The sequence below is a fragment of the Melanerpes formicivorus genome, unplaced genomic scaffold, assembly GCF_026170545.1.
Source record: "Melanerpes formicivorus ecotype bairdi unplaced genomic scaffold, bMelFor1.0.p_v2 SCAF_92, whole genome shotgun sequence".
NCBI classification, from domain to species: Eukaryota; Metazoa; Chordata; class Aves; order Piciformes; family Picidae; genus Melanerpes; species Melanerpes formicivorus.
In genome coordinates, this window is record NW_027142444.1 from 420,049 (window position 1) to 445,000 (window position 24,952).

Sequence of the window (24,952 nt, forward strand, 5' to 3'; positions counted from 1 at the left end):
TAACAATCGATGGAAATGACAATTCATCTGAATTTTTTGTCAGTTATTCTCACATTGATTACCTGAACGTGTGTACCTCATTTACAGCTGCTTTATTAACACAAAACTCTGTGAGTCACTTGCACACCTTCCTCCGGGTTTACACAAGTCTCAGGTAGCACTGCAGCCAAGTCACTGCATTTCCTTACCTCTTCATCATCTGGGTGACAAAGCTAACCTGTGTTCTTTCTCTCTGTCTTAGTTTACATAATAGTTTCTGCGTTGTCAGGTCTATGCTGGACCTATTGTTTCAGTAGTAGTCTGATTTGTCCCTGTGATAAGCCCTGTGGAGATGTGATTATTCCAATAAAAATTCATTCAGTTGGAAACCAACCCTCCAGCTGTTTACTCCCACAGTCCCCGAGCTGCACTAACACCACATGCAATCCTTGAACAATATTTACTGTGGAATCAAAAGCATTTTTAAAACATTTTGCTTTGGGCTCTGTAACATTGTGTGTAACCTTCACAATAGATTTCTAGCATCCGTGAGGGAACACTTCACAGTTGGACAACTTTGAGCCTTGCCTGCTGTGTTCACCTCTGTGGAAAGCTCTCAAAACTCTCCAGCATACAGAGAGCACTTCTGACAGTGAGGTTTCAAGTATGCCTGTGTGCACTCTCTCTGTTGCATATCATGGAAGGTATGCAACTCTCAAAAAGCAAATGCATCTTGAGTGAAAGCGACACATACAGCCAGCTCTGGCACATACAATGTGTGCAGCAGTTTGCAGTTGCAGCCTTTGGCAGCACAGGGACACTGCAAATCTCTTGCACATGTTCTTTTCCCAGCTAAAAGGAGGGTTTGCTTTTTAAGGCAAGAGCTACACTCTTCACTGTATTTGTTTTAATATTCTAAGGTTGGAAAGCAAGTTACTTGCCCTCATGCTCTTCTCTGTGCTGAATATTGTTGGTATTTTCACTCTTTGGCAGGTCCAGTTGCCCTAAGCACACCAGCTCAGCTTGTGGCACCCTCAGTGGTAGTGAAAGGCACTCTTTCCATCACTCTTTCTGAGCTCTATTTTGAGGTGGATGAAGAAGATCCTAGTTTTAAGAAAATCGACCCAAAGGTAAGAGATCCTTGACCCTGAGCTCCGAGAGATGATGACAAATTACCCCAGGGCCTTTAATTCTTCATCTGACTTCCTTTACCTCCATCGCTCTGCAGTGTTCCTGCTTTAATAAGTTTGCCACTGACCATATTAACGTTCCTGAACTTCACATAGGCGACACCTCCTCTCCTTCTCCTTTTTCTCCCCCTCCCACAATTCGACCCTGCTTGAATGTTAATTAGCTGGCTGCAAGTGAAGCTCCAGGGAGGCACTTTATTTAAAGACATCTTGAATCACAGGCCTTTGTGAATACTGGAAAGATCAACGAGGCTTTTAGCCCAAAGGCTTTGTTTTACTTTCCTATTTTTACCCACCGCTAGTATAAGGTAGCTCTAAACTTCCTTCACTGCTCAGTTTTCATAGCTTCTGTGTCCTGTTATTCCACACCAGGTTTTATAGGGCCTGTGATTATTTATTGTGCCCGAGCAGAAAACGTAATTGCCCTCTTAAAATGTGTTTCTGAACTGACTTGCTAATTGCCACAAACTTTATTTGCTCGCAGTTACTTGATTACTTGTTTAAAATCAGTAACCTTCAGAAACATTCCTGTTTCAAAGGCAATTAGCTTAATAAGGTTGCACTTGCAACCTAGAAAACATTCCACGCTTGGAAAGCATGGCATGGCTGGAAAATATGCTTGCATCCCAATTTAAGCATGGTGGTGGCTCCTGGGTTCTTAAATTTCTGTTTAATATTAAACAAGGCAATAATTTATTTGTGAAGGGGGGAAAAAAAGAAGGAAAAAAGTCACTGGAAGAAGTCATGGTGCAGTGGAGAAGCACCAGTTCAGCTCTTTGTTCCTGCTGGGTAAATCGCTCTTGTCTGGGTTAAAAATGGCATTGGTGGGTCTGAAAGCTGGGATTATCAAATCCTATCAAGGGCTACATTTAGTGGGAAAATCAAGACTCTTGAGATCTTAGAACTGGAATTTAACAATTTAACATTGAGCCGTTAATGGGAATTGTGATTTGTGTGTGATACTAGAAATGAGATTTAACTTCTCTGTTTTGGAGTGTTCTTGAAATAATTTCCAGTATGGTAGCTCTTTAAAAATCTGGATGTCCTTGCTCTTTCCATACTGTGGGCTTTTTTTTTTAATAAAAAAAAAGAGTGGTAAAAAGGTTGCAAATATAAAATGTGGAGACAGTTTGATGTCACTTACTGCATTTTCTACCTAAAATGTTCCAGTTTGTGTTGCATTTGTGCAGCGTAAAAAAGTCTTAGAGATCTGAATTGCTCTGCTTTTTTGGCTTCCATTGTTAGCATGTTACTAGTGTTAGTACAGTTACTAATTCCCACCACCACTGTTACGTGGGTCGTGGGGGCACAGACATACAACGTAGGCTTGGGGTTTTTCCTTCCCTTTTTGGAGTATCTCGTAGTGGCTGTTTTCCTAGGTTCGGGTAGGGCTCTGGTTTGTGGTGACTGTATCTTTAAATCTGGGAGATTTTTAACCTGAGAAATTTTATTTGGGCTCCTATGAAAGAATGAGTTTGCTACATGAAATACAGGCTGCGCCTCTTACATGCTGCTTGTGCTGATACTTCAGCTGAAGATCTTAAAAGAAGAACAAAACAAAACAGACTTTTTCTAATGTCTCTTCTGAGTATGGGGTAGGCTAAAAATTAAATCTGATTATTTTTGCTTTTAAAACCAAACCTGCACAGCTTTATTTGAAGCACTAATGCTTCCCTACCCCACCCTCTGCTTGTTACTGTACCTGGATAGAAGAACTGCTGTAGAAAATCCCCTCTTGGAAAGAAAATAAATCCTAATCCAACCTAGTAGCTCAGAAGCCCTGTTTAATTAATGAGGCTTCATCTGTTTGATAAATTTAAAGCCCCTTGTATATTTGTCTAAACTACTGGAAAGAAAAACATTGTGACAAGCTCCTGAAGGAAAACCTGCCCTAGAGATAGCATCAGGAGTGATAAGATCAGAGTTTAGGCTCTCACTCCAGGCTGCTTTTTGGGGAAGAAAAAGGGATATCCCTGTGGGTTAAACCCCTTTTGCCAGCTGAGGTTGTCTCAGAGATGGGGAAGGGGCTCTGATGACTCTGGAAGAGACCTGCGAAGCACAGCCCAGCTCGAGTGCCCGGAGCTGAGGATGCTCAGGACGGAGCAGCCCTGAGCCGGGGGGGGGGGGAGGGGGGGGGGGGGGGCCTGGGGGCTGCAGCGGTACCTAACCACCGCTGGGCAAAGCGCCGCACATGCTCCCCCTCAACGAATTTCCCGGGCTTGTTCATTTCGTTTTTAACTAAACCCCCAAACAACTCCAGTTCCAAAAGCGGTTTCTTTCCGGATCTGTTCACGGAAGGTATACTTTGGGGCAAAAAACCGTGGATTTTTAGACATGCCAACCCCCACCTCCACCACCCCCCCACCCCCCAACCCTCTGCCGAAAGCACAGAAAATTTGCTCAAAATGCCCCGAGCTGGCTTTGAAATCTTTCGGGCGCCTGGAGAAGATAAAGCTAACGCTCTTAAAGCTTAGAACGGCGTTCACTGTTCAAATCCTGCAAATATTTCCAAGTCGTCCTAAGGAAGCCTAAAAGCCGCAGCAAGAAATACAAGGGGTCGGGTAGAGCGGAGCTTTGGGAGAGGACGCTCGGAAGGGGCTCTGCGGGGAGGGATGGATGTCAGGGAAGACCCCGGGTGTACATATAACGCCGACCGCTTCCCTGTGGATTCCTTATGCGCTCCTCGGGCTACGCTCCGGGGCGATTTGCTGCTGTACTTAAATGCGGGACGGAAACCCCCAAATATTTGTTTTAAAAACCTATCGAGCGGTTGCTGTAAGGGGTATTAATTATTTAGGGTAGATCTATACTTTGCATGTGTCAAAGTCAAAGGGAGAGAGAGAAGAGAAAGCAAACAGCGGGGGATTTCTGGTAGAAAATAGATTCATTTGGGATTTACCGGGGCGAAAAAGTAAAATAAATATAAGGAAAAACATAAAAGCGAGGAGGGAAGGGCATGCGCTGATTCTGTCTGAATTTTGTGCCACGCTCTGTATATTCCCGTATATTGAGGGGAAGCTTAAAGTCGTAGAAACAAAGCAGATGTTGTCACACGGTGAACTACAAAACAAGTCCCGATTTTTTTCCTCCTTACTATTTTGCTAGAAACTGAAGGGAATTTTCGAAAACATCGATAAATATGCCAAGCAAAGGCTTGGGCTGGGCGTTGTGCTTAGATTGCTTTCACATTTGCTGTTTCCGTTGCTTTAAAAAATACATTATTTGTAACGTTCACAAGCATCGACTTGCCTCGACTTAAGAACCACCCACAAAAAGCCAGCATAAAGTTAAAGTAATATTTTTATTACTCTCTGCAACAAGTCAGCTGTGGGCACAGAATCTGACCTTGGCACCGAAATACATTTAACATCAGTAAAACGTTTTGGTTGGTTGTTGGGTTGATTTGTTTGGGTGTGTTTGGGGTTTTTTTTTGTGGTTTTTTTTTTTTTTTTGTTTGGTTGTTTTTTTAGTGGAATTTATACATATAGTTAAATAATTTTTCACTTGGTGACAACATTCAGGCAAACAAAAGAGAGTAAGAAAAGGACTATACATGGATTGGGAGGGAGGAGGGAAACAAACAAAAAAATAAATGGTACCTTTCGGGTTTTGTTTGGAAGTTGCAAAAGTCCGATCTCTTCTTTTAGTGACTTTTTACAAATTCCCGTTGAGGGCAGGAGGAGAGAGGCCCTTTCCCTTTTTCCATGCAGGGTGACTCCGAGTTTATCCCGGGAAAACCGTCTGGCAGTTTTTAAAAGCCGAGCTGCAGGTGGTTGGGGGTGGCGGGGGGGAGTTGTCGGGGGCGATTTTTTTCGCCGTCTCTTCCCGTCAGCGTTAAATAAAAAGTTTGTTGTTTTTTCGTTGTTGTTGTTGGGAGAGAGGAGTCGTCGCGCTTTCTCGTTGTTGGGTGGGGGTGGTTTTGTTTTAATTCTTTTTTTTAGGCGCTGCTGTTGTTTTGTGGCGAGTTTTGTGCGCGAGGGTGTTAACCCTATAGTTTGTCGAGGCTTTTGGGATTGGTGAGGATTTCTCTGGCTAGCCTCCAGGTCTGTTTGGCGGCGCTTTCCAGGGCCGAGTGGGGCTTGCCCTGAAAGAGGTCTAGGTTGGGGAGGAAGTAGTGTGGGCAGCGTCGGCACTGCAGGCAGGAGATGAGCTGCAGTAGGATGCCGTTCAGCCGGTCGCCCAGGCAAGCCTCGTCCCAGTCGGTCTCCCGCGGATGCTTCTCGCACTCGTACAGCAGTAGCGTCTTCATGTGGTAATTGTTGAGAGGCTGGCCGGGCAACTCCAGGTGCCGGTCGCGCAGCGTCTTCAGCACCGAGAGGCACTTGTTCCTGCAGCCCCCCATCAGCAGCCGGTTCTCGGCCTCGCCGAACTGCAGTACCCACGCGTCGCTCTCGGCCGAGCTCTGCTTGCCCGTGAGCGAGTAGCACTCCTTGGAGAGCAGGTTGAAGCCCTCCGCCTTCACCTCGGCCACCCGGTTGGGGCCGGGCCAGGGGATGTGAGGCATGGGCCACTGCGCCGCGCTGCGCGGCCAGATCCCCGTGCACTTGAAGGCGGGCGTGATCTGCACCACGTACCGCTCCCGGATGCGGAGCTTCACCTCGCTGGTGTCCGCAATCATCTTCACCACGTCCCGGTAGCTGCACTTGTCCACGGCCTGGGCCACCAGCGTTTGGAAGCGGGAGCGGATCTTGCGGGCGGACAAGTAGCCCGAGGCGGTGATGAACTCCACCCAGAGCGACATGCTGCGCTTGCGGCCGTCGCTCAGCTTCAGCACGGCGCAGCCCGGCAAGGAGCCGTCGTCTACGAAGTTGAAGACGCCCATCTGGTTGAGGTAGAGCACCACCTCAAATTCGGTGGGGGAGATCACCTCCAGCCCCTCGTAGCGGGCGTCGATCTCGCTGAGGGAGCTGATGAAGCGCGGCTCCTGCACCTCCACCTCCTTCAGCACGTCCGACACCACCTTGCAGACCTCCCGGATGGTCTTGGCGATGGCCGCCTTGCGCGCCTGGCAGCGCTCCGTGTAGTATTTGTTGAGCTGGTAGACTAGCTTGGCCTGAGCCGCGATCATGTTGGGGCACAGGTCCGGGCTGTACACCGGGCTCTCGCAGTACGTTGAGGGATCCAATGCTTTAGCGGTGGCTGCAGCGTTGCGGAGGGGCACCAGCCAGATCGCGGACCCCCAACCCCTCCGGGAAGAAGGCAGCGGGAAGAGCAATTAAAAAAAAAATAATAAAAAATTGAGGAGGACGACGAATCACAAAGCAAAGCACAGGGGGAAGGAGGAGGAGGAGGAAGAAGAGTGGAAGTCGCAGGCGGGCTGGGCGATGCCGGAGAGTCGGGCACCCCCCCGGAGGGCAAAGTTTTGGGTGGTGGTGGGGGCAGGGAGGTCTGTGCTGCCCCTGCGCTCAGACGCCCACCCCCCTCCACCCCGCGCAGCGACCAAAAGAAAAAGAAAAAACAAAAAGGCAGCTGTTTCAATAGTTCATGGAAAAAACAAACAAACCGACCCCTACAAACAAAACTCAACCCCAAAACCCACCGCCAAAACGAACCAAAAAAACCCCAGACAGACTTCCCCAGCACTCGCAGAAGGTCCCCGCAGAAAAGCCGGTCGGCGGCGAAGTTTTAAACCGCGCACGACAGGAGAGGAGGAGGAGGAGAAGAATGCGAGCAATGCCCAGAACGGAAGAGGGAACTCTCTGTCTGTCTGTCTGTCTGCCTCCCTCTCAGTCCGTGGCACCGCCAGAGATGTGCATGAGTTTGGCAGCCGCTCTCAGACTGTCAGGGGGTGTTGCTGATTTCCCTTTTCCTGCTGCAGGCGTTGGCTGAACCCGGCTCTGGCTTGCTCTAGCCGTGGGCAGTTGGTCTGTGGTGGCTCATTCCTGTCCTGTAGCTCTCTATAGATTGTTTGAGATGTATAGATACGGATAGAGGTTGGGTTGTTGTTTGTTTTTGTTTTTTCTTTGCACAGACTGTGTTTTATCCTGAGAGCGGATGGGGGGTGTAGCTGCCGTGCTCGGGAGTGGCTTCTCCTCCCCCTGCCCACCCCTGCAAGTTTCTGCGTCTCCTCCTTCTCCGCCGTATGCCGGTGCCTCTCCGGCGCTGCCGCCGGCCCCGCTACTTTATGAATGGAGCCGGGGGGCGGAGCCCCTCCGCCGGCAATCGCCGCCGAGCTGTCAGCAGCGCGGCCAATCGTGGCGGCTACGGCGGCGGCGTGCACGCTTTTGCCCTCTCCTCCTCCTCTTCGTCTTCTTCCTTCTCCCCGCTGCTGTGGTGGTGGGGCCGGGGAGCCCTTTTTGCTCTCTGCTGGGCTTAACCAGGACGAGGAGCCCCGGCCGGTGGTGCCCTAAAGGTCATTGAATTCCTCACCCCTGCCATGGGCAGGAACACCTCCCTCTAGAGCAGGGTGCTAAGGGAAGCACGGGCAGGCGATGCCGGTGCTTCACCACAGGCATAAATCCTCCTCCTGGCTGGTGCCGGGATGTAGGCAGGGAAATTGGAAATTTGGGCCGTCGCTTGGAGCACACCTTGTTCTACAGCCCTCGGTCACCTTCGTGTCGATGAATGCCCTGCTGTAAAGTTATCCTCATGCTCCCGAAGCGCGGGGTTGAGTTATTCGAAAATAAATGGTGTTTTATGCAAGTTTGTGTTGATAAGATAATTATTTGGACGTAACCCCATAGTTCGGTTACAACCGTTCAGAAAGAGCAGTTATCTTGAGCCCCCCTCCCCGGGCAGTACATGCTCCAAAGCCACCAGAAGGGAAAACGATTGCCGCATCTTCCATGCCGGCGTCTTCTCTCGGCCCCAGGCTCTGCATCCCCGCAGCGGACGGATGTGTGCCGGAGGATGCGGGGCTGGGAGCGGTCCCAGTGCGGGGGGCGGCTCTGCCCGGGGCTCTTTACACACCTCCTTTTTTCGGTTTAATCGGCTGGCAGCGGCTGGACTCAGTGTCTTGTTCTTCCCCTCCTTTTGGCCGCATCTGGCTCATTTTAATAAGGCAAATCGCGCCGTCTGTTTTCCGTGTGCATTTAAATTAGAACCATGGCTGGTGCCGACCCTGCCGCTGCGCGCTGGAAGAAGTAAGTACGGACGTGCCCGGCGCCGGTGAGGCTCCGTTCTCCAGAGGAGAGCACTGGCGGCTTGTTTTCCCCCGGTGTCTTCGGGGCAGTCTGTGCTCGGGGGCGTGAATGGGCTGTCGTGTCTGCCCGGTGCTCGGCGGGGCAGCGGTGCTCACTGCCCCGATACTCGGGATCCAGTGCCCGGTGCTCGGCGGGAACTGTGGTGTCTGATGTCCCCGCCGTGCTCGGCCCCGTTAGGAGGGAGAGGAGCGGAGGGAAGAGCATCTTCTAAGGAGCTAGGAGGACAGGGCACAGGCTGCCGTGAGGGGAGAACCGCCGGTTCGCAAAGCTGCCAGCGCCGCGACTCTTCCGGGCTCACGGCAGCCGGGGAGGATCTGCGCTGGGACGCGGGACCTCCGCGCGGACCGGCGCCCTCCTTGGGGCCCTGGGCGGACCCACTCGAGGGCGGTCAGAAGCCCAGTTCGGTGCGCGGCAGCACCGGGCGGGCTTCGTTGTGGTCCGCGTCCCTCCGGGGCTCGGCTTGGCCAGGCCGAGCTGCGGCGGTCTGGACACTCCGGCAGGGGTTAGCTGGGATTTGGGTTGCCTTTCACAAGCCCTACCGAAGCTCCCGGAGATCTGATCAAGGTGTTCCCGCAGCTGCCGTGCCCGTAGCGGGGCCGCCGCTTCTCCCCGGTCCGGCGGGAAGGCTCGGTGCGATTTCGCTAACAGCGGAGAGCGGGCAGCCCGGGGCGGAGGGGTTCCCGCAGCCGAGGAACTGTCGGAGCCGTCGGGCGGCCCGGGCAAGGGTGGGGGAGACCCATTTTGGTGTTTTCAGGGTAAAAGCAGAAGGAGGGGACAGTTCACCCTTCCACTCCCCCTGGGTGAAGGGAGTAATGATGAAGCGTTACTAGTGTTCAGATTTAAAACAATTCATTACCAATTTTCCTGTCTGAGGCTGAAGCTCTGGTAAAATAATAAATCAGCTAAACAAAAGCCGGCTTTAATTTATTGGCCCAGCGCTAATTAGAAACATCATTTGAGCAATAAACTTAAACACTTCCAGCAAATAATGCACGGGAAACCCTTCTCTCGTGTGTCTGGGCGTTTGTGGCTGGGCTGCATTAAGACCAAGCTTCGTCTGTGGTGGAATTTGCTCTCCCCGGGATGAATAATTGAAGGGGGGGAGGAGGTGGGAGGGTGTGTGTGTGTAACAACAGGATCCGAATAGGCTATAATTGAAGAGCCCTTGTCACCTCTGCCTTTATGTATGTTACTGTAGAAGTCCATCAGCAGCTCCTTGATGGTGTCTGAGGGAAGTGGCAGCCCCTCCAGCAGCAGGAGATACTGTATTACATTAAAAGGACCGGGTGCCTGTGTGTGCCGCCGGGAGGGAAACTCTCTGGGCTAAAAGCCACTTGAAGCCTTCAGCCCGATTGATCTGTATTCTCTCGTTATAATCCGTCTCATCATACTTGAGTTAATGAGGCAGGGGCGGGGGTGATCTGATGGTCCTTGACAAATTCATTAAGGAGGCTGCGGGACATTTTATTTGACTGTTAAACATCGTGTTTGTTTGGTTTAAGCAGTGCCAACATCAGCATGCCGCTGCCTGGAGCAATAGTGTTTTGTTTACTGAGGGCTTCTGGAAACGGATCCTGGAAGGAGAGCTCGGTGTGTGGAGACTGCTTGCTCCTGCTCCTACCCCTGTTTCTGCTCCGACCTCTGCTCTTGCCCCTCCTAGTCCTGCTTCAGCCCCTGCTCTTGCTTTGTCTAAGCACCGAGGGGAGCCAGGTTTGGGGGTAAATTTCAGCCATCTGGACACAGTACGGGGTTTTCTTCACGGTGAGGATGGCAAAGTAGCAGCCAAAGGCTGCAGTTAAATGTGCAAAAACTCCTTTCCCCCCTTTTTTTTAAAGAGGATGCTGTGCGTTTGTATTAATCCATAAAAGCCCAAGAGCAGCAAACTGGAAAATGACAGCAAGTTTTAGCAAGAAGCACCCAAGTTTCTCAGGGTATGATGCAGCATATTTGCATTTCTCACCTGTCAAAGTGGCAGTTGATACATAGTTTAGAGCTTTCTGAAGTTACAGACCATGTATTTTAGTTTCTGTAGTGCCTCACACAAGGTGTAATTTTTAAGGCAAATCCAAGTGTAATCAAATTGACTTGAGGCTATTAAAGGATTTCTGTCAGTCTGCCTTTGTTTTTCTCCCTCTCCCCTTTTTGGCAGGGAAAAGTAGAAGCAGGAACAGGTGCTCCTGAAAGGGATAAGTGTTTCTATGAACGGTCTATGAAATAGCTGTGTTTATGTATAAACGTTCATGGCGGGCCGTGTGGGTGAGATTCAGTATTCCCCTATTTTCTAGTGGTTAGTTTCCTCTCTGGCCTTTTCTTTAAGGGGACCATTTTTTGCAGAAAACAGAATAATTAATCTGCTTGTGGAGCCTAATGTTGTAATTTTTATTTTTTTTCCTGGAGATCAGTCTTCAAACATTCTTGGCTTTAAGTGCTTTGCAGGATTCTACTTCCATTTATAGAAGAACAGTATGGGAAAAGAGCTAGTGCCCTTTGCCTGTCATTTTCATACATTCCTGCACTGCTGATGGAGCTTGAACTGCTGCAGGGAATGTATGGGTTTGAAAAGAAATGGTTCAGTAATGCACATTGCATTTCTCCATGGCAGAACCAGGCTCAGAGTTTACAGTAAATGCTGTTGTGGGACTGGCAGATACAATGCTGTTTACACTCAGTAGTATGCAGTGTGTAGCTTTCCTTGGGAGTCAGCTTGGCCTGTGCTCTTGATCTGAGTCGATAGCACACACAAGGAGAAAAGGTGTTTTCATTTGTGTGTGTCACTAATGCATCTCATCAGAGTATTGCATAAATCTCTTACTTTTTTCTGTGAAGATGGAGTGGTGTGGTACTTAAATCATTTATAGGCGCTTTTAAGCCTCCCCTTGCTATTGTTTCTGCAGTGGGAATGTGGTGAGTTCCAACTATTCCTTTGAGTACCTGATTTTTGCTTTCTTATTCAAGTCTAAAAAAGTGCACTTGTTCATATTCCAGTGTTTAACCACGAGCAGCCTGCAGCTGAAGGCTTTCTCCCATCTTTTGAGTCCAGTATTAGAGGTAGTTTCTTCTCTTTTCTCTTGGTGGCTTCTTTTAGCTGTGAGATTGCTTTGGCTCTAGCTACTGGTTTGTAAGTTGGCCATCAGGGAACACCAGAGGTGCACCAGGAAACAGCATTTCTAGTGCTTTTGTAACATATTCTTCCAGTTAAAAGTTCTTGTGGGCCTTTTGTTGCGTTTGGAGGCGGTTGGGGTGGGTACATGCTATTTGATCCAGTAGAGATCAGTAAATTAGCATGTGCTGGCTGGTCTTCATTGACAATAAATAATCAATTATATTAATAACATCCATTTTTAGAAGTATGAGAGCATGTGACATGCCAGGATTTGGGCAACCTGACCTCTGGTTGAATGCAACGCCTTTTTTCTTTTCTCCTTGAGAAAAACATGAGGTGGGCTGCAGAGATAATGTGTTGTGAGGTTGCATCAGCACTCCTTGGACAAACAGGGAAATTGCAAAGACACCCTAAGCAAAGTCAGACTTGTGGAAATTAAATCCAATACAGAAATTTGCAGGCATTTGGCCCTGTCCTCTCTCAGTAGCTGTGTAACGATCGCCGCGTTTACTGCCCTGCGTGTTCACATATCTGTGCGTGTGTGTAAGGATCACTCCAGGAACAACAGGCTGTGTGCTTTTATGGGTTAGACGATTGTTTTCAAGATCAAAGGCTTTGTGCAGCTAACCAAGATGAAGCCTATTTATAACTTAACCTAAAATTCCCTAAGCTGTACCTTTAAAAATGTCATTTTCTAGCTCTAGAATGGAAGGCTTCTGATTTTAAAAAGTATTTTCTCAAATACCACACAGAGCAATGTGAAATCCTTGGCTGCTCACCAGCCACTCTACAGGTTACAATCTTCCAGTGAGTTTCTGAGTGAAATCTATACAGGAAAATGGGTTTGTGGGAGGAGGGAACAGAGTGGGGCTCTATCTTCTCAGCAGCACTGGTGACCAGTGTAGAATATATCAAGTCGCTCGCTGCCTGCTCCCCATATTTTAAGATGATTATTTTGACTTTGGATCCAGTGGAAAAGACATACAATTTTTATTTAACTGAGTAACCCACCCCAGGCTTCTCTGTTTTGAACAGTTTTCTAGTTGTTCCCTCTCAGATATAACGCAGCTGAAAGGCACAGGGAGAGACCTCCACTTTTCTGCATTTTGTACCTCACAGGATGACTTTTTTCTTTTACCCTTTGAAAGTGCAGTGTTGACATAAAAGCAGTGGATTGTTTGGTCTAAAATCATTGCAGGGGTTTTGCTGCTACTTGTAATGAGAGAAACAAAGCCTCCTGATTCCTCTTTTGCATCTTGTGGTGCATTTCTCATTTCAGAATAACTTCTTCATGGAAATATGCTGCTCTCTTTGTAGATTTCTTAGGAATTAGGGAAAACCTGTGTGTGAAAACCAGCTGAAGGTACTGTCTCGTGTAGCTGGGGAAAACTGTGTTGTCTCAAATAATGTATAGAAGCCATCTGCATAGCTTAATTGAAATAATACTTGGTGATCTAAGGGATGGAAATTGTTTCTTTTCTTTAAGCATCTGAAATAAAACCAGGATGTAAACCAGCTGTCTCAGCCTATGGAAATCAAGGTTCTGCCAGTCTGTTTCTTTTCTTCATTTTCTGCTTCTATTGCCCTTTATTATCTTTGGATCCTGAGGAGTCTTTCTTATTTTCTAACCCGTTTTGTCTGCAGCAAGGGGCTGGGGTTGGTGGGGTTTAAATAGACTTTGGATAGAGTGAAAAATCTTTGATCTATGGCTATGACTGCTTCCAAATGATTTGCTTGCTGGGACTGGACACTGTCCATGCCCTTTCACTTCACTATCAGATAGGCACACAAAAAGGACTTGACATGCTACCAGATGCATAGTTAATCATCGTGTTAGGGCTGCACAGGGGTCCATCCAGACTCAATTAGGTCTACCATTTTTAACTGCTGTTTGCTCTCTAGTTTGTTTGGAGTGCAATATTAATTCTAACTGCTGGTCTCTCTCTTTTAAACAGCACCGTCGTGCAATTCCATTTGGTCATTTTCAAGGAGTGTTCTCCCTGCATTCCTTCTGGTTCATGTTTGTCTAGAACAACTGTGTGTTACAGTACAACAAATATTACTGCAGTATGACATCTGAAGCTTTAAGCAAGAGTATTTTTGTCTTTTCCTAGGTCAGCTGTTTTCCTTTCTCAAGCCTGATTTCTAAAAGTGCATTTGAAATAAGCTAAATGCAGTGACTGGTGTGTGTTGGGGAAGTGTTCAGAAGAAAAGCTTCATAAGGGCTTCTAGAGGTTTGGAACTGAATCTTAAACTTTGAAAACCAAATTATACAGTTTTCCTCTCACTTATTTACTGAAGAGCTTTTCCTAGTGTGTGGCACTGCCTGCTCTTGTGTGAGAATAGTATTAAGGGTCCAAGAGTTAAAAAGGTTCAGCTGTAGAGCAAAAAGTATCTTGCGTTAGATTTTGGGAGTAGTTTCTATCTTTACATTACAAGTTGTTAATCACAAACATTGAATAAAGTGCACAGACAATGCCTAGTATTTCCAAAACCAATAATAATTGTAGTTTGTAGAGGCAAGCAGTCCTTGCATGGACTGAGGATGCTTGAGATTTCAGGTTGTGTGAATTGTTTTGTCACACATGCTGCGTGTGTTTCCCAGTAATGCCTGTCCCAAGGGTGGTGGGCCTGTGGCAGCAAGAGAATAAAAGGACATAAAGCTATTGTTGCTTCAAAATTGATACATAGATAGGGAAGGAGCACTAATTAGGTATTGTATAACAGTTCAAAATAGATTTTAATAATTTCTTTATTTATTTAGGAGCACAGAAGAGGCAAGGTGTTTTGCCGTGAAGTTGTTTGGGTTTTTAGATTGTAGTTACTAAAGCTATTTATTTAACTTCAGATATAGTTCAGCCTTCATTTTAGAGCTGAGATTTCTTGCTTTGGTTCTTTGCTTCATGACTGTCAATCATCCTTTGAAGGAGGGCATGAAAGAGTAACGTTTGTCATTTGCCTGTAGTCACAGGAATATTCAGATGTTGCTAGCAGACCAGCAGGATCCAGGGTGTATAGGTGGATGCTATTCACTCATGTTCACTCAGAAGTGCCAACTGTGGCCCTCTGGGGATTTTTAAGTTACTGATGCCTACCTGCTGCTCCAAAGTACAGGGTGTGTGTGTGTGTGTCTGTGACCCATTAATGATCAGTATTCATGCTTATAAATATGCAGTGGAGAGAAGCTTAATACTGGAGTGCTTAAAAGGCACAGGCAGGTAGCTTTTCATCATCTACCTTGGAAGTTCATTCTGACTGGTATCTGAGTGCTGGCATACCCCTGAAGGGAAGCTGTTTATATTTACTTTGTGGGTTTCCAGAGTGCAAGCTTGAAAGAAAGTGGGGCTTGAAATGCATGGTTGTTTGTGAATTTATGTTTTATCTCCCTTCCCTTGAAAATTTATGAGGAGAGTGGCTTAGGGTGCTGGTGTTGTGTGTTCCAGGGCTTGCCCCCACTGATAACACCCTTGTTGGCGTGAAAGTGCAATGCAAATTATGACAGTTACAACCTTCTGTTTTGTTTAACCTGTCAGTGGATTTCCTGGCTCAGTGCTGAGGGCAGTGGTGTGTTCAGCTAGTTCCATATTCACCTAAACTTAAAAGGTCAGGTTTCTACAGGCAAGCCTAGTCAAAGCCTAATTGATGAGGAGGGCAGGGGGACAGAATTTACTGTTCTGTTGGCTAGTTTCATATCGTTAGGTTGTCCTGAAAGCATCAGGCAGTCACAGCCCCTTTCATGTAAGTGCTGACCCTAGACAGGAGCTGACAATCAAAGGAGGCAGCCACAGGAACCGGTGCAAGTAGACTATTGATTTTTCAGTTAGGTCTAAGTAGTTTGTAGTATGGGTAATGGGTGACAGAGGCAGGTATGTCATTATCAATGAGCTCCAGAAGAGTAGCGACAGCCCCCTCTCATATTTCCTTCAGCACTGACAGTACACATCCAGCAGTGGTCAATAAATCGCCCAACCTTTCCCTGACAAGTGGCTCAGAGGCGGGGGCGGGAGTCAGAGAGCTAAACTTCCCTACTTGAACTTGACGTGGACGCTGAGCAAGGATCTTGACGTCTGCATTCCTGGCTTGTCAGGCGAGAGCCCAGCAGAAGGTGGAGAGCAAAGCGGCGGTCGATGTGTGGCTGGAGAAGTTTTGCTTTTAGTTTTGTGCCCTCTGGAAAGTCAGAGGTTTTCTCCAGACCAAGCAGGCCAGCTGAAAACACCGGCCTGCTGCAGAGACATGGTCTGCTTCAGCAGTTAATTTAGGTTTCCATGGCAGGGCTTTGTTTTTGCTCTAGTGTTGCTCTGCATTTAATCAAGGTTATACTGCCCTAGCAGTTCAACAATCACAGCCTGCCATTCAAAATCCGCTTTTAATTCCTGGTTTCCTCTTCTTATATTTCATATATGGAGACTATTTGGAGATACTGAGGCTTATAAATCCAAGGTGCTAGCAATACTAGCAATTCTGTTCTGACTACCAGTGCTGGTTTGGGCCAGTAGTGGAGGACCAATACTTTAGGAAACTGAATGAAGTTTTTATTGCTTGTGTTTTACTAGCTGCGGTTTCTGAATTTAATAGAGGTAGATCCAAATTTTAGCTTTGCACTTAATGAAATTCTGAAAGATCCTGGGAGAATGTAAAAATTGCAATAAGTGGTGGGGTTTTGTTAAAAAAATAAAGGCTTGCATGGAAAATCAGTTAAAAGGACTCAAGTATACCTTAGTGTGCATCTCCTGGAGTTTTCGATGCTGTTGCTTTCTTTGGAGGGACGTGAGTTACCCGCGTGTGTTCAGGAGCTGGCGTTCAGTCAGGGTTTGTGCTGTGCACAGATGTTAACAAAAGAGCATGTGCTTATAATTAAAAAAATCTTTAGACAAATTGAAATAAAGCAGGAGAGTAAATGTTTTGAAAAACTTCCTTAAAATAACGCATTGCTATGGTATCTTGTTCAACAATGTTTGTAATGTTACCCAGAGCAGGAATCCCAGGCTGAGTGTGTTTAATGGCTGCAAAATATCAGACGTGACTGAAACTTTTTCATCTGCCTGCAGCAGCTAAAGCTGCTTTCTTCAGGGATGGTTTTCTCATGGTCAAAGCGGTGTTGACACTGACTCCAGCAGTGAGGTTGAAACGTATTGCTGAGTTACAAAATCCTTTTAATAAATCTTTGTATGAGGTAAAAAAACACATTTGAAGCTGTTGTAAAAGGAATGGGTTCTAAGAATCTATTTAGATGCTGTTACATTCCCTACTGAACAGCACGCTGGGAGAAGGGCTGGCTATCTGTCTCCCAGCGGAAGAAGTGCTGTTAGTGGGATGGAGGGTAGTGCTGGGCTGTTTGAGACCTTCACTATCTAATGGTGGCTTTCCCTACTCGTTTGCTCCATCGTACGGGGCCTTTCTTTTCTTGTTAAACTAAGTAAAAGGCAGAGCCTTGCAGTCTGAATCTTCCCTTTCCCGTCTCTCTCGCTGTGCTTTTTGTGTCGCCGGCATGTTGTGTGGTTGCAGAAATGTAAGAAACGGAGCTGCAGAAAGGCGACAAATTAAATTTTCATGAAAGAAAACCCTAATCAGCAGTGACAGGGGAAGAGAAAGATGATTGCCACTTGGTCATTGTGGAGAGGCACTTAGACTGTGTGTCAGTGCTTCCGTTAATGATGACTAATGTCTTTCTCGCAGAAAACGCATGCTCAAACAGAGTGCCACGGTCCAGAGAGATAGACACCATTGAGGAAAAAGGCTGTGCATCCTAAAACAAAAGCTCAGGGCTTCAGATGAAAAGGTTACAGTGATGGGTTTGGGTTTTTTTGCAATGCAGAATTCACAGCTGTAAAACTGTTCTTGTTTCCCTCTTCAAGCAACATGATAACACTAAATACAGATATACAGGTGTGTGTTATGTGTTGCCCAGTATCTGCTGGTTTAATTAAAAGAGGATCAGGATGGCACTGCAGTGTAAGCTCACCGGTCAGAAGTAAAGTCACTTTTTATTCCTCTTCTGTGAATAGAGCTTGCTGTGTTTAGGGAACAAAAGCTGCTACGATATACTCATCCTAAGCACAGAATAAACCTTCACAGTCAAACGTAAAATGACTCCAAAGACCTTTTCAAATCCTGAAGCTTTGGCTGTTAGGTATATTGGCAAAAAAGAGGTGGCACGTGTCATTTTTTTCAGCTTTTCCCAAAGTGAGACCTTTCAGGAGGGTGTTTGCAATGCTTGTCATATTTTTTCATACACATCTTATTGGCCTGACAAGTCTGGGGGACCATGAGAAAACAGATGTCATTGCATTCAGACAGCACTAATTACTCTGGGATCTTTGCAGCCTCAGTGCCTGCATGTAACTGTCGCTGATGACTGTTCCTGTGGCCTACCATGGGCACACGTGGCACGTTCAGATGGCGCTGCCACTCTGTTTCCTGTTGTCACGCAATGCGATGCAAAAAGCAGCAGCAAGCACCACAGCAAGGAAATGCCTTAACGTGTGGCTTCTATACATTTTGTTAGAGACAGGTTTCCCCTGGTTATGGGATTTAAGTGTTTTAGCATCTGTTTGCTAACTGGAGGGCATTAGCTGTCAGTTTGCAGCGTGGGTCTTTATGCTGCAGGCTTTGCTTTTCTGCAGCTGTATGAGCACTGTTGAAAAAATGCCGATGGACCCAGCAGTGGTCAGATATTCTCCATGTCTAACCTTTGTACCCAACCCATAGATTTTCCTGTTGTGTCACCACTGGAGTTAGAAACCCACAGCTTAATTCTCTTACAAAACTGCACTGGTGGTGTTTTCGTTGTTACATTTTCTTAGGGACTCTGTCATTTCAGAATTTGCTCTTCTCATGGAGCAGTAAACAAGGCATTTAACACAGAAGTTCAGGTGGTGGTCACATTGCGGCCTTCCTTGGTACCTTCTCCTGGATTTTGGTGCAGAACAACCAAATGTTAATCACTGATTGGAAAATAAAAGCTCCAATAATATAACTTCACATGCTGATGAAGCAGAAATAGAAGCAGCTTTATCGAAGATGTATGATGAGATAAAACTGCAGTCTCTGCTGTACAGTTAGAGTAATTATGACTAATGAACCGTCCAGTCTGGATGAAATGGCATGCCCACGGGGACTGTGCCCAATCAGTTGCGACTTATGCAAGCTGAACAAAACATTGATGGTGTTCCAGATTCTGTGTGAGAGCAGGAAGTGTCGTCTTTGTTTGGAACGTCGGCTTTGCTGAGGTATTTTCTAGCAGTTTAGGAGCAAATGGTGTTAGTAAATGGTAGAGTTCTAAAATGGGCAGAAAAAATGACAATTTGATTATTCACATGTACCTGAATAAAAACCCCACTGCACTGATCCTAGAATCATAGAAGCTAAAGATCCAAAACTTGTGAATTTAAGCATCTTTCTATCTCTCTATCTAGGCTTACTGTGGTAATTTATCAGATTTGTTGGAGAGGTGATAGTTCCATTTTAATTTTAAAGCCCTCTGCATTTCAAACCAGCCTACAGATTGTACAGAAATGACAAGTATTTCATAATGTTATTACCTTACAATAGAAAGTTAATTCATACAGGCAGCATAAAATGGAGTTCCAGTATGTTTTGACCATGTATAGGTCAGAGGGCTGGAACACCTTCTCTGTGGGGGCAGGCTGAGAGAGCTGGGGCTGTTCAACCTGAAGAAGAGAAGACTGCAGGGAGGCCTTAGAGCTGCATTTCAATATCTGAAGGGGGCCTACAAGAAAGCTGAAGAGAGACTTTTTACAAGGACTGGTAATGGTGGGATGAGGGGGAATGGACTGAAGCTTGAGGAAGGCAGATTTGTGTTGAAGATTAGGAAGAAATTCTTTACAGTGAGGGTAGAGACACTGGAACAGGTTGCCTAGAGAGGCTGCGAATGCCTCCTCTCTGGAGCTGTTCAAGGCCTCATCCAGCCTGGCCAGCAACCTGGGCTGGTGGAGGGCAGTGATTTGGAAGTGGATGATCTTGAAGGTCCCTTCCAACCCAAACTATTCTATAAATCTATGAATAGACCAGTAGAGTAGTTTTAAACCACCTCTTTTTAATAAAGTGTATAGGCATAAAAAAATGGAAACCAACAACCCAAAAACCCCTCAACAACAAAAATTCTGACTGCTACAATACAGATTATATGGAGGCTTTCAGAGTTAATCTCAGGGTCGTAGCCCAGCACAAAAAGTACTTCTCTAAGTTTGTGCTGAGCTGTTTAGACCCAGTCTGGAAGCAGACATGGATCAGCTGGGTTACTTATGTGCAGATGTTGAAGGGATTTGGAAGTGAAGTGGTCAACACGTTACAGATGTTAGTGATGCATTACAATCAGTTCAGCATTTTGCTTGAACCCTTCTAGAAGGCTACAAAGAGAAACTATTACAAAAATTAATTGCAAACAAACGATGGAGAAAGGGAAAAAAACTCCTACCAACCAAAGGAGAAAACAACACCCTGGCCTGAAAACATGTCAAACAAAGTTAAAGCATCATTTAACAAACAGCATTTTAGTCTGTTGTGCTGCTTTGTCAGGAAAGTTCAGAGTGTGCTGATTCTTAAGCACACCTGAAGTGAACACACTGAAACCTAAAAGCTGGCATTTTACCCACTGTGCTGAAGTCCTTTCTGTGAAATGGAGGAAATGGCAAGCACAGCAGCCCCAGGTGTGGTAAAGTTAGATAATGGTCAGACTTGATGATCTTAAATGCCTTTTCCAACACAAACAATTCTGTGATATCTTGAATCTTTGTCATCTTTTATTCTGAACGAGCCTCAGCATGCTGTTAGAGATGGATCCAAGGAGAATTTCTGTTCATCCAGAGTCTGTGACTAAGTTATTTTACCGAGTCTGTTTGAAAAGAACTGAGAAACAGAAGGGCCTGAAATTGTGCCAGGGGAGATCGAGGTTGAATATTAGGAGGAATTTCTTTACTGGAACAGGCTGCCCAGGGAGGTGGTGGAGTCACTGTCCATGAAGGTGTTCAAGAAATGTGTGGACGTGGCTCTTTGGGACAGGGTTTAATGGCTGTAGTGGTGTTGAGCTGAAGTTTGGAGTTTGAAGGTCTCTTCCAACCAAAACAATTTTGTGATTCTGTGAAAACAAAACAAAACCAACAACCCAGAAAAAAAAAACCCTGAAAAAATGCCCCAAGCCAACCCAACACACACACACACACAAAATCCAGATTGGCTTGTCACTGCTGTTATTTCTGGTTTGGAAGTGTCCAGGGGTGCTGCAGGGGACCTGGTAAGAACCAGAATATTTTCCTTTTGTCTCTTGCAACAAAGCAAATTGTATTGAATATTACAAATGAGAAAATACTGCCTATGACCTGGATTATAATGTTAAGATAAAGAATGTGGATGAGTGAAGTCCTCTGACAAATGACTGCATTTTGGCTATGCTAAATAATTCAGGGTAGGATCTTGTGGAGGCTGTGGCACTCTGAAGGATGAGTCTTTTCCACAGTGTGATTTCGGAATCAATAGGATGCGATGTGCATTAGGTGCATTATCTACCCTGACTGCGCGGAAGGTTGCATTGCCATCGCTTTTATTGAGTGACTGAAGCAGGATTGTGCCAATGATGTCAGGGCTGAATTTGCTGGAAGATGTACAAACCTCATTTTCCTTCTTCCTGAGAGTTATTATTTAAAAGTGGTGGTTTTAAATGTACAGAGAATCGCAGAATTGTTTTGGTTGGAAAAAAGCCCTTCAAGATCATTCACTCCATCCTTCTCTGCCAAGGCTGGTGCTACTCTGCATCCCTCAGCACTGCATCTCTGCTTCTCTGAAGCAACTGCAGGCCTGGGGATTCAGCCTCTTCCCTGGGCAGCTTGTGCCAGTGGTTGAGAATCCTTTCAGTCAAGAGGTTTCTTCTAATATGCAACCTAAACCTCCCCTGGGGCAACTTTGAGGCTATTTGCTCTCATCCTGTACAAATTATAGAAGTACCAGAATTTGGGGATTAAGTATTTAACTGCATTGAGATGAGGCAATAACTTGCAGGTTGTGAGGGGGTTTTTGTATGTTTTTACTATTTTCTTATGAAATCATAGGTAAAATTCCTGCAGATTTATGCTGCCATGAAATAGCTTTTTTTCTGCAGTCAGCTGGGACATTCCCAACCAGAGCAGGTTGCTCAGAGTCCCAAACAGCCTGACCTCTAGTGCTTCCAAGGATAGGGCGTGTACCACCTCTCAGCCTCGGCCAGGGTCTCGCCACCATCACACTGAAGAGCTTTTTTCCTTCTCTCTAGTCTTAATCTTGCTCTTTTAGTTTCAGACTATGACCCCATGTCCTGTCACAAAAGGCCCTGCCAAAAAAAATCTGTCCCCAGCTTTCTTTAAGTCCAGAAAGACCACAAGCTTTCTCTTCTCCAGGCTGAACACCCCCAATTCTCCCAAGAGTATGCACCAAGGTATTTGCAGATACTATTCAGTTGCTTGTTGGAGTCTGGATTCCAAATGTTCTTGTTCTGCCTCCTCCCTCTCTTTCACTGTTTTAAGGTATTATTCTTAACCTTAAATGCTTTTTAGTTCTCTAATGCAAAATAAATCTTAAGATTCCATGCTCTGTTGTCACTTGTAGGTTAGGTGTTGCTTCACTTTTTTTCCCCCCCAACTGTGAACTAATAAAGTGAGTATCACTCCCAACACCTAGTGTTAATCTTTCAGAAGTTTGCCCTGTACTGGAGAAAATAAATAACTAGAGATAGGTAAGAGGTGAATGATGTGGAGGTGTAAATACTCCGTGGTTTTAAACATGCTGCATGGCAACTCTAGGTCTCTTTTGAGGTAGTCATGAAAACTTAAATTGTGTGCCTCATATATTTAAGGCCAGTGAGCCTGTATGATTTTATTAATGTGCTGTAAATCTTACATTCACCAGTGGTGTTTACTGCTGTGCAGTATATTTGAAAGAAAATGCATGCCTCTGTGCAGAAGGAAGGGAGGCTAGTGAAAAAATACAAGGGTGGATCTCAAACATTTATCCAAATCTGACAAGTGTCTGCAAAGAACTGACTCCTGTAAATCCCTGCTGAGAGCAGGCCGTACCTATCCCAGGGGTTCCTTCCGTCAAATCCACACATGTGTGTTTGTGTACACACAGGTGAGACAAGGACGTTCTTTTGGTCATTGCCTGTGCACAAGAGCCTTGGGTGTGTTCCTGCATGACACACTCTGGATCATGGGATGAGCTTTCAGCTCTGTTTCAGAAGGGATCCTTCTTCACGTTGGAGTGGGTAATATGTGGAAGACCTTACTGGAGACCCTGGGCACTTTCCGCAGGAAGAGTGATTGGTCTTGGTGAGGCACATCTGGGCAGTCTGTGCCACATGAGCCTTTCCCTGGACATCCCCTTTCTTCTGGACCCCACAGTATTCGTTCCCTCAGCGAAATGGAGGGGGCATGGCACTAACTCAATGGGTGAGTTAGGAGGATTCATAGAAACTGAGGCAGGTTATTTCCTGCTGGTTTGATCTTCTTAACAGCCCCATGAATGCTCCAGGCTTGGGGCAGAGTGTTGAGTGGCTGCAAAGCTGCCCAGTAAAGCACGGCCTGGGGTGTTGGTTGGCAGTCAGCTGAAGATGAGCCAGTGTGCGCCCAGGTTTACATGAGGGCCACCAGCAGCCTGGCCTGGATCAGGAATAGTGTGACCAGCAGTTTCAGAGCAGTGATTGTCCTCCTGTACTCTGGTGAAGCCACACCTTGAATACTGCGTTCAGCTTTGGGGCCCTTGCCCCAAGAAGGACATTGGGGTGCTGGAAGGAGTCCAGAGCTGGAAGTAAGCAGTGTTTAAAAGAGGCAGAGATGTGGTGCTGAGGCATGTGGTTTGGCACCAAACTTGGTAGAGTTAGAGAATGGTTGGACTCAATGATCTTAAAAGTCTCTTCCAACCAAGAGCTTGTGCTTTCCTCCTTTATAGGCCCTAGGAAAAGTCCTTGTGGTCTCTAGGGAATGGCAGGAGCTACTGCAGCTGTGATTCACTCCAGTAGTGAAGCTGCCTGTCTGGAAGTTACTTGCCTAGTGCTGTTGGAAGGGCAGTGGTTATTGCACCAAGGACATGTTTTTGTTTCTGTGGGAGCATTGTAGATTGCACAGAGGCACACAGTTAATGTACTGTGCATAACCTTCTGTGCCCCTTAGCCTTGCATTTCCACCTTGCAGCGGTTAAAATATTAGCCAGCAATAGAAAAAGATATTCTGGATGCCTTCAGAGCTGTTAAAAGTTACACTCTTAATGCTTTGCACTCTTTATAATTAACTATCAGGTTCTCATGCCATTTAAACAGAAGGCATAGGTACTTTGCTAGGCAGCTTTCAGTTCCATAGATAGCAACCAAAGCACTCCTCAGAAGAGAGACACTGAACAATTAAGAAAATCAATTATGGAATGTGTGAAGATTCTGCATCCTGACATGCTTATCACTGGGCTCAGTCCTGTAGATGTGTGATTACCTTGTACCCCTTGCCTCTGTCCAAGAGCTCCAAGGACATGGTGGGAGCACCACACACCTGGCCTCAGACCATGGCTGATTGACTGTGTCAAGGTAGGGTTGTCTTCTGCAAGCCAAGGATTGCCACTTTTCATGCTGGGGGGTGATTCTGTAGTTGACTTCTTAATGTGTAGTGTGAGAAATTATCTCTCTAACTATTATTAAAGACAAAATATTTATTTGCCATGTCCTGTCAGTATGGAAAATTGCTATATCTGGTGAGAAGGGAAGAAATGGGGCATTAGACAGGGCCTCTGTTTTGTTTGTGTGGGCAGGAAAATTCAACACACAGCTACATTCTCCTTCAGGTAACTTAAAGCAAGTGTAGTCTGAGCTGCTGCTGCCCTCCTGCTCTGCCTGCCATTGTAGCAGCTCTGCTGAGCCAGTTCAGTCCACTGATCCATTTAAAATAGAATCACACACCACCCCCACCCCCCTCCCAGCAACAGAGCCAGTTTTCAGCTGGCTGGGCTGCCTGGAATAGTTTTCTGTGTATTGTTTCCTGTGTATTGTTATCTGTGTATTGTTGTGCTAGTGCAAGATATGTTTGGTCAAGCAGATGTTTGACCAGGGAGTGTGGTACTGCAGCAGCCTGGGTTTGTGTTTGCTTCACCGGCTGTGGAAATGATGCTCGCAGGCTGAATTTCACAGGGGTTACTCTTTTGTGCATCTAGGCTGTAGGACCAGGAAGAGGTACTGTTTTTTCACCTTGACAGAGAATGTCTTTTTTTCCTCCAGGCATTTGGTAGTCGTGAGGGTTTGGATATCAGAAATGTTTTTTGGTATTTGTTACAAGTGACAATGAGGATTTTATGTGTTTGGCTATGCACTCTGCTGTCTCCCTGCATTCCCCTTAGCCCTTCTGAGTAGCCCTAGTTATTAAAAGATTCTTCTTTTTCTGACCCCTGTGACACAAGCTTTCAACCCCTGCAGCTTTTTGGACACATGTTCTGTCACCCTTTGGATACTCTGGAGAACATGGAGGAGAATTGAGGCATACGTAATGTGCCCTAGTACCCTAGTTTACAGATTT

The 24,952-nt window shown here is 46.2% G+C and overlaps 2 protein-coding genes across 7 annotated transcripts in view; one reads left to right on the forward strand and one right to left on the reverse strand.

Annotated features, from left to right (window-relative positions):
* Positions 1 to 24,952, forward strand: part of LRBA (LPS responsive beige-like anchor protein) — a 315,739-nt gene that overhangs the window by 166,639 nt on the left and 124,148 nt on the right. For all 6 annotated transcript variants that reach the window (XM_068165720.1, XM_068165722.1, XM_068165721.1 and 3 more), the window contains one exon: positions 973 to 1,109. In XM_068165720.1, coding sequence (XP_068021821.1) covers positions 973 to 1,109 — 137 coding nt within the window. The remainder of the gene's footprint in view (positions 1 to 972; positions 1,110 to 24,952) is intronic.
* MAB21L2 (mab-21 like 2) lies at positions 3,842 to 7,337 on the reverse strand. Its single transcript, XM_068165706.1, has one exon. It carries the CDS (start codon positions 6,235 to 6,237, stop codon positions 5,158 to 5,160), a length of 1,080 nt encoding a protein of 359 aa, XP_068021807.1. The 5' UTR covers positions 6,238 to 7,337; the 3' UTR covers positions 3,842 to 5,157.

What these genes read in the sequence shown, in the direction of transcription:
- MAB21L2 (XM_068165706.1), bottom strand. Translation starts at nt 6,237, where the DNA reads ATGATCGCGGCTCAGGCCAAGCTAGTCTACCAGCTCAACAAATACTAC.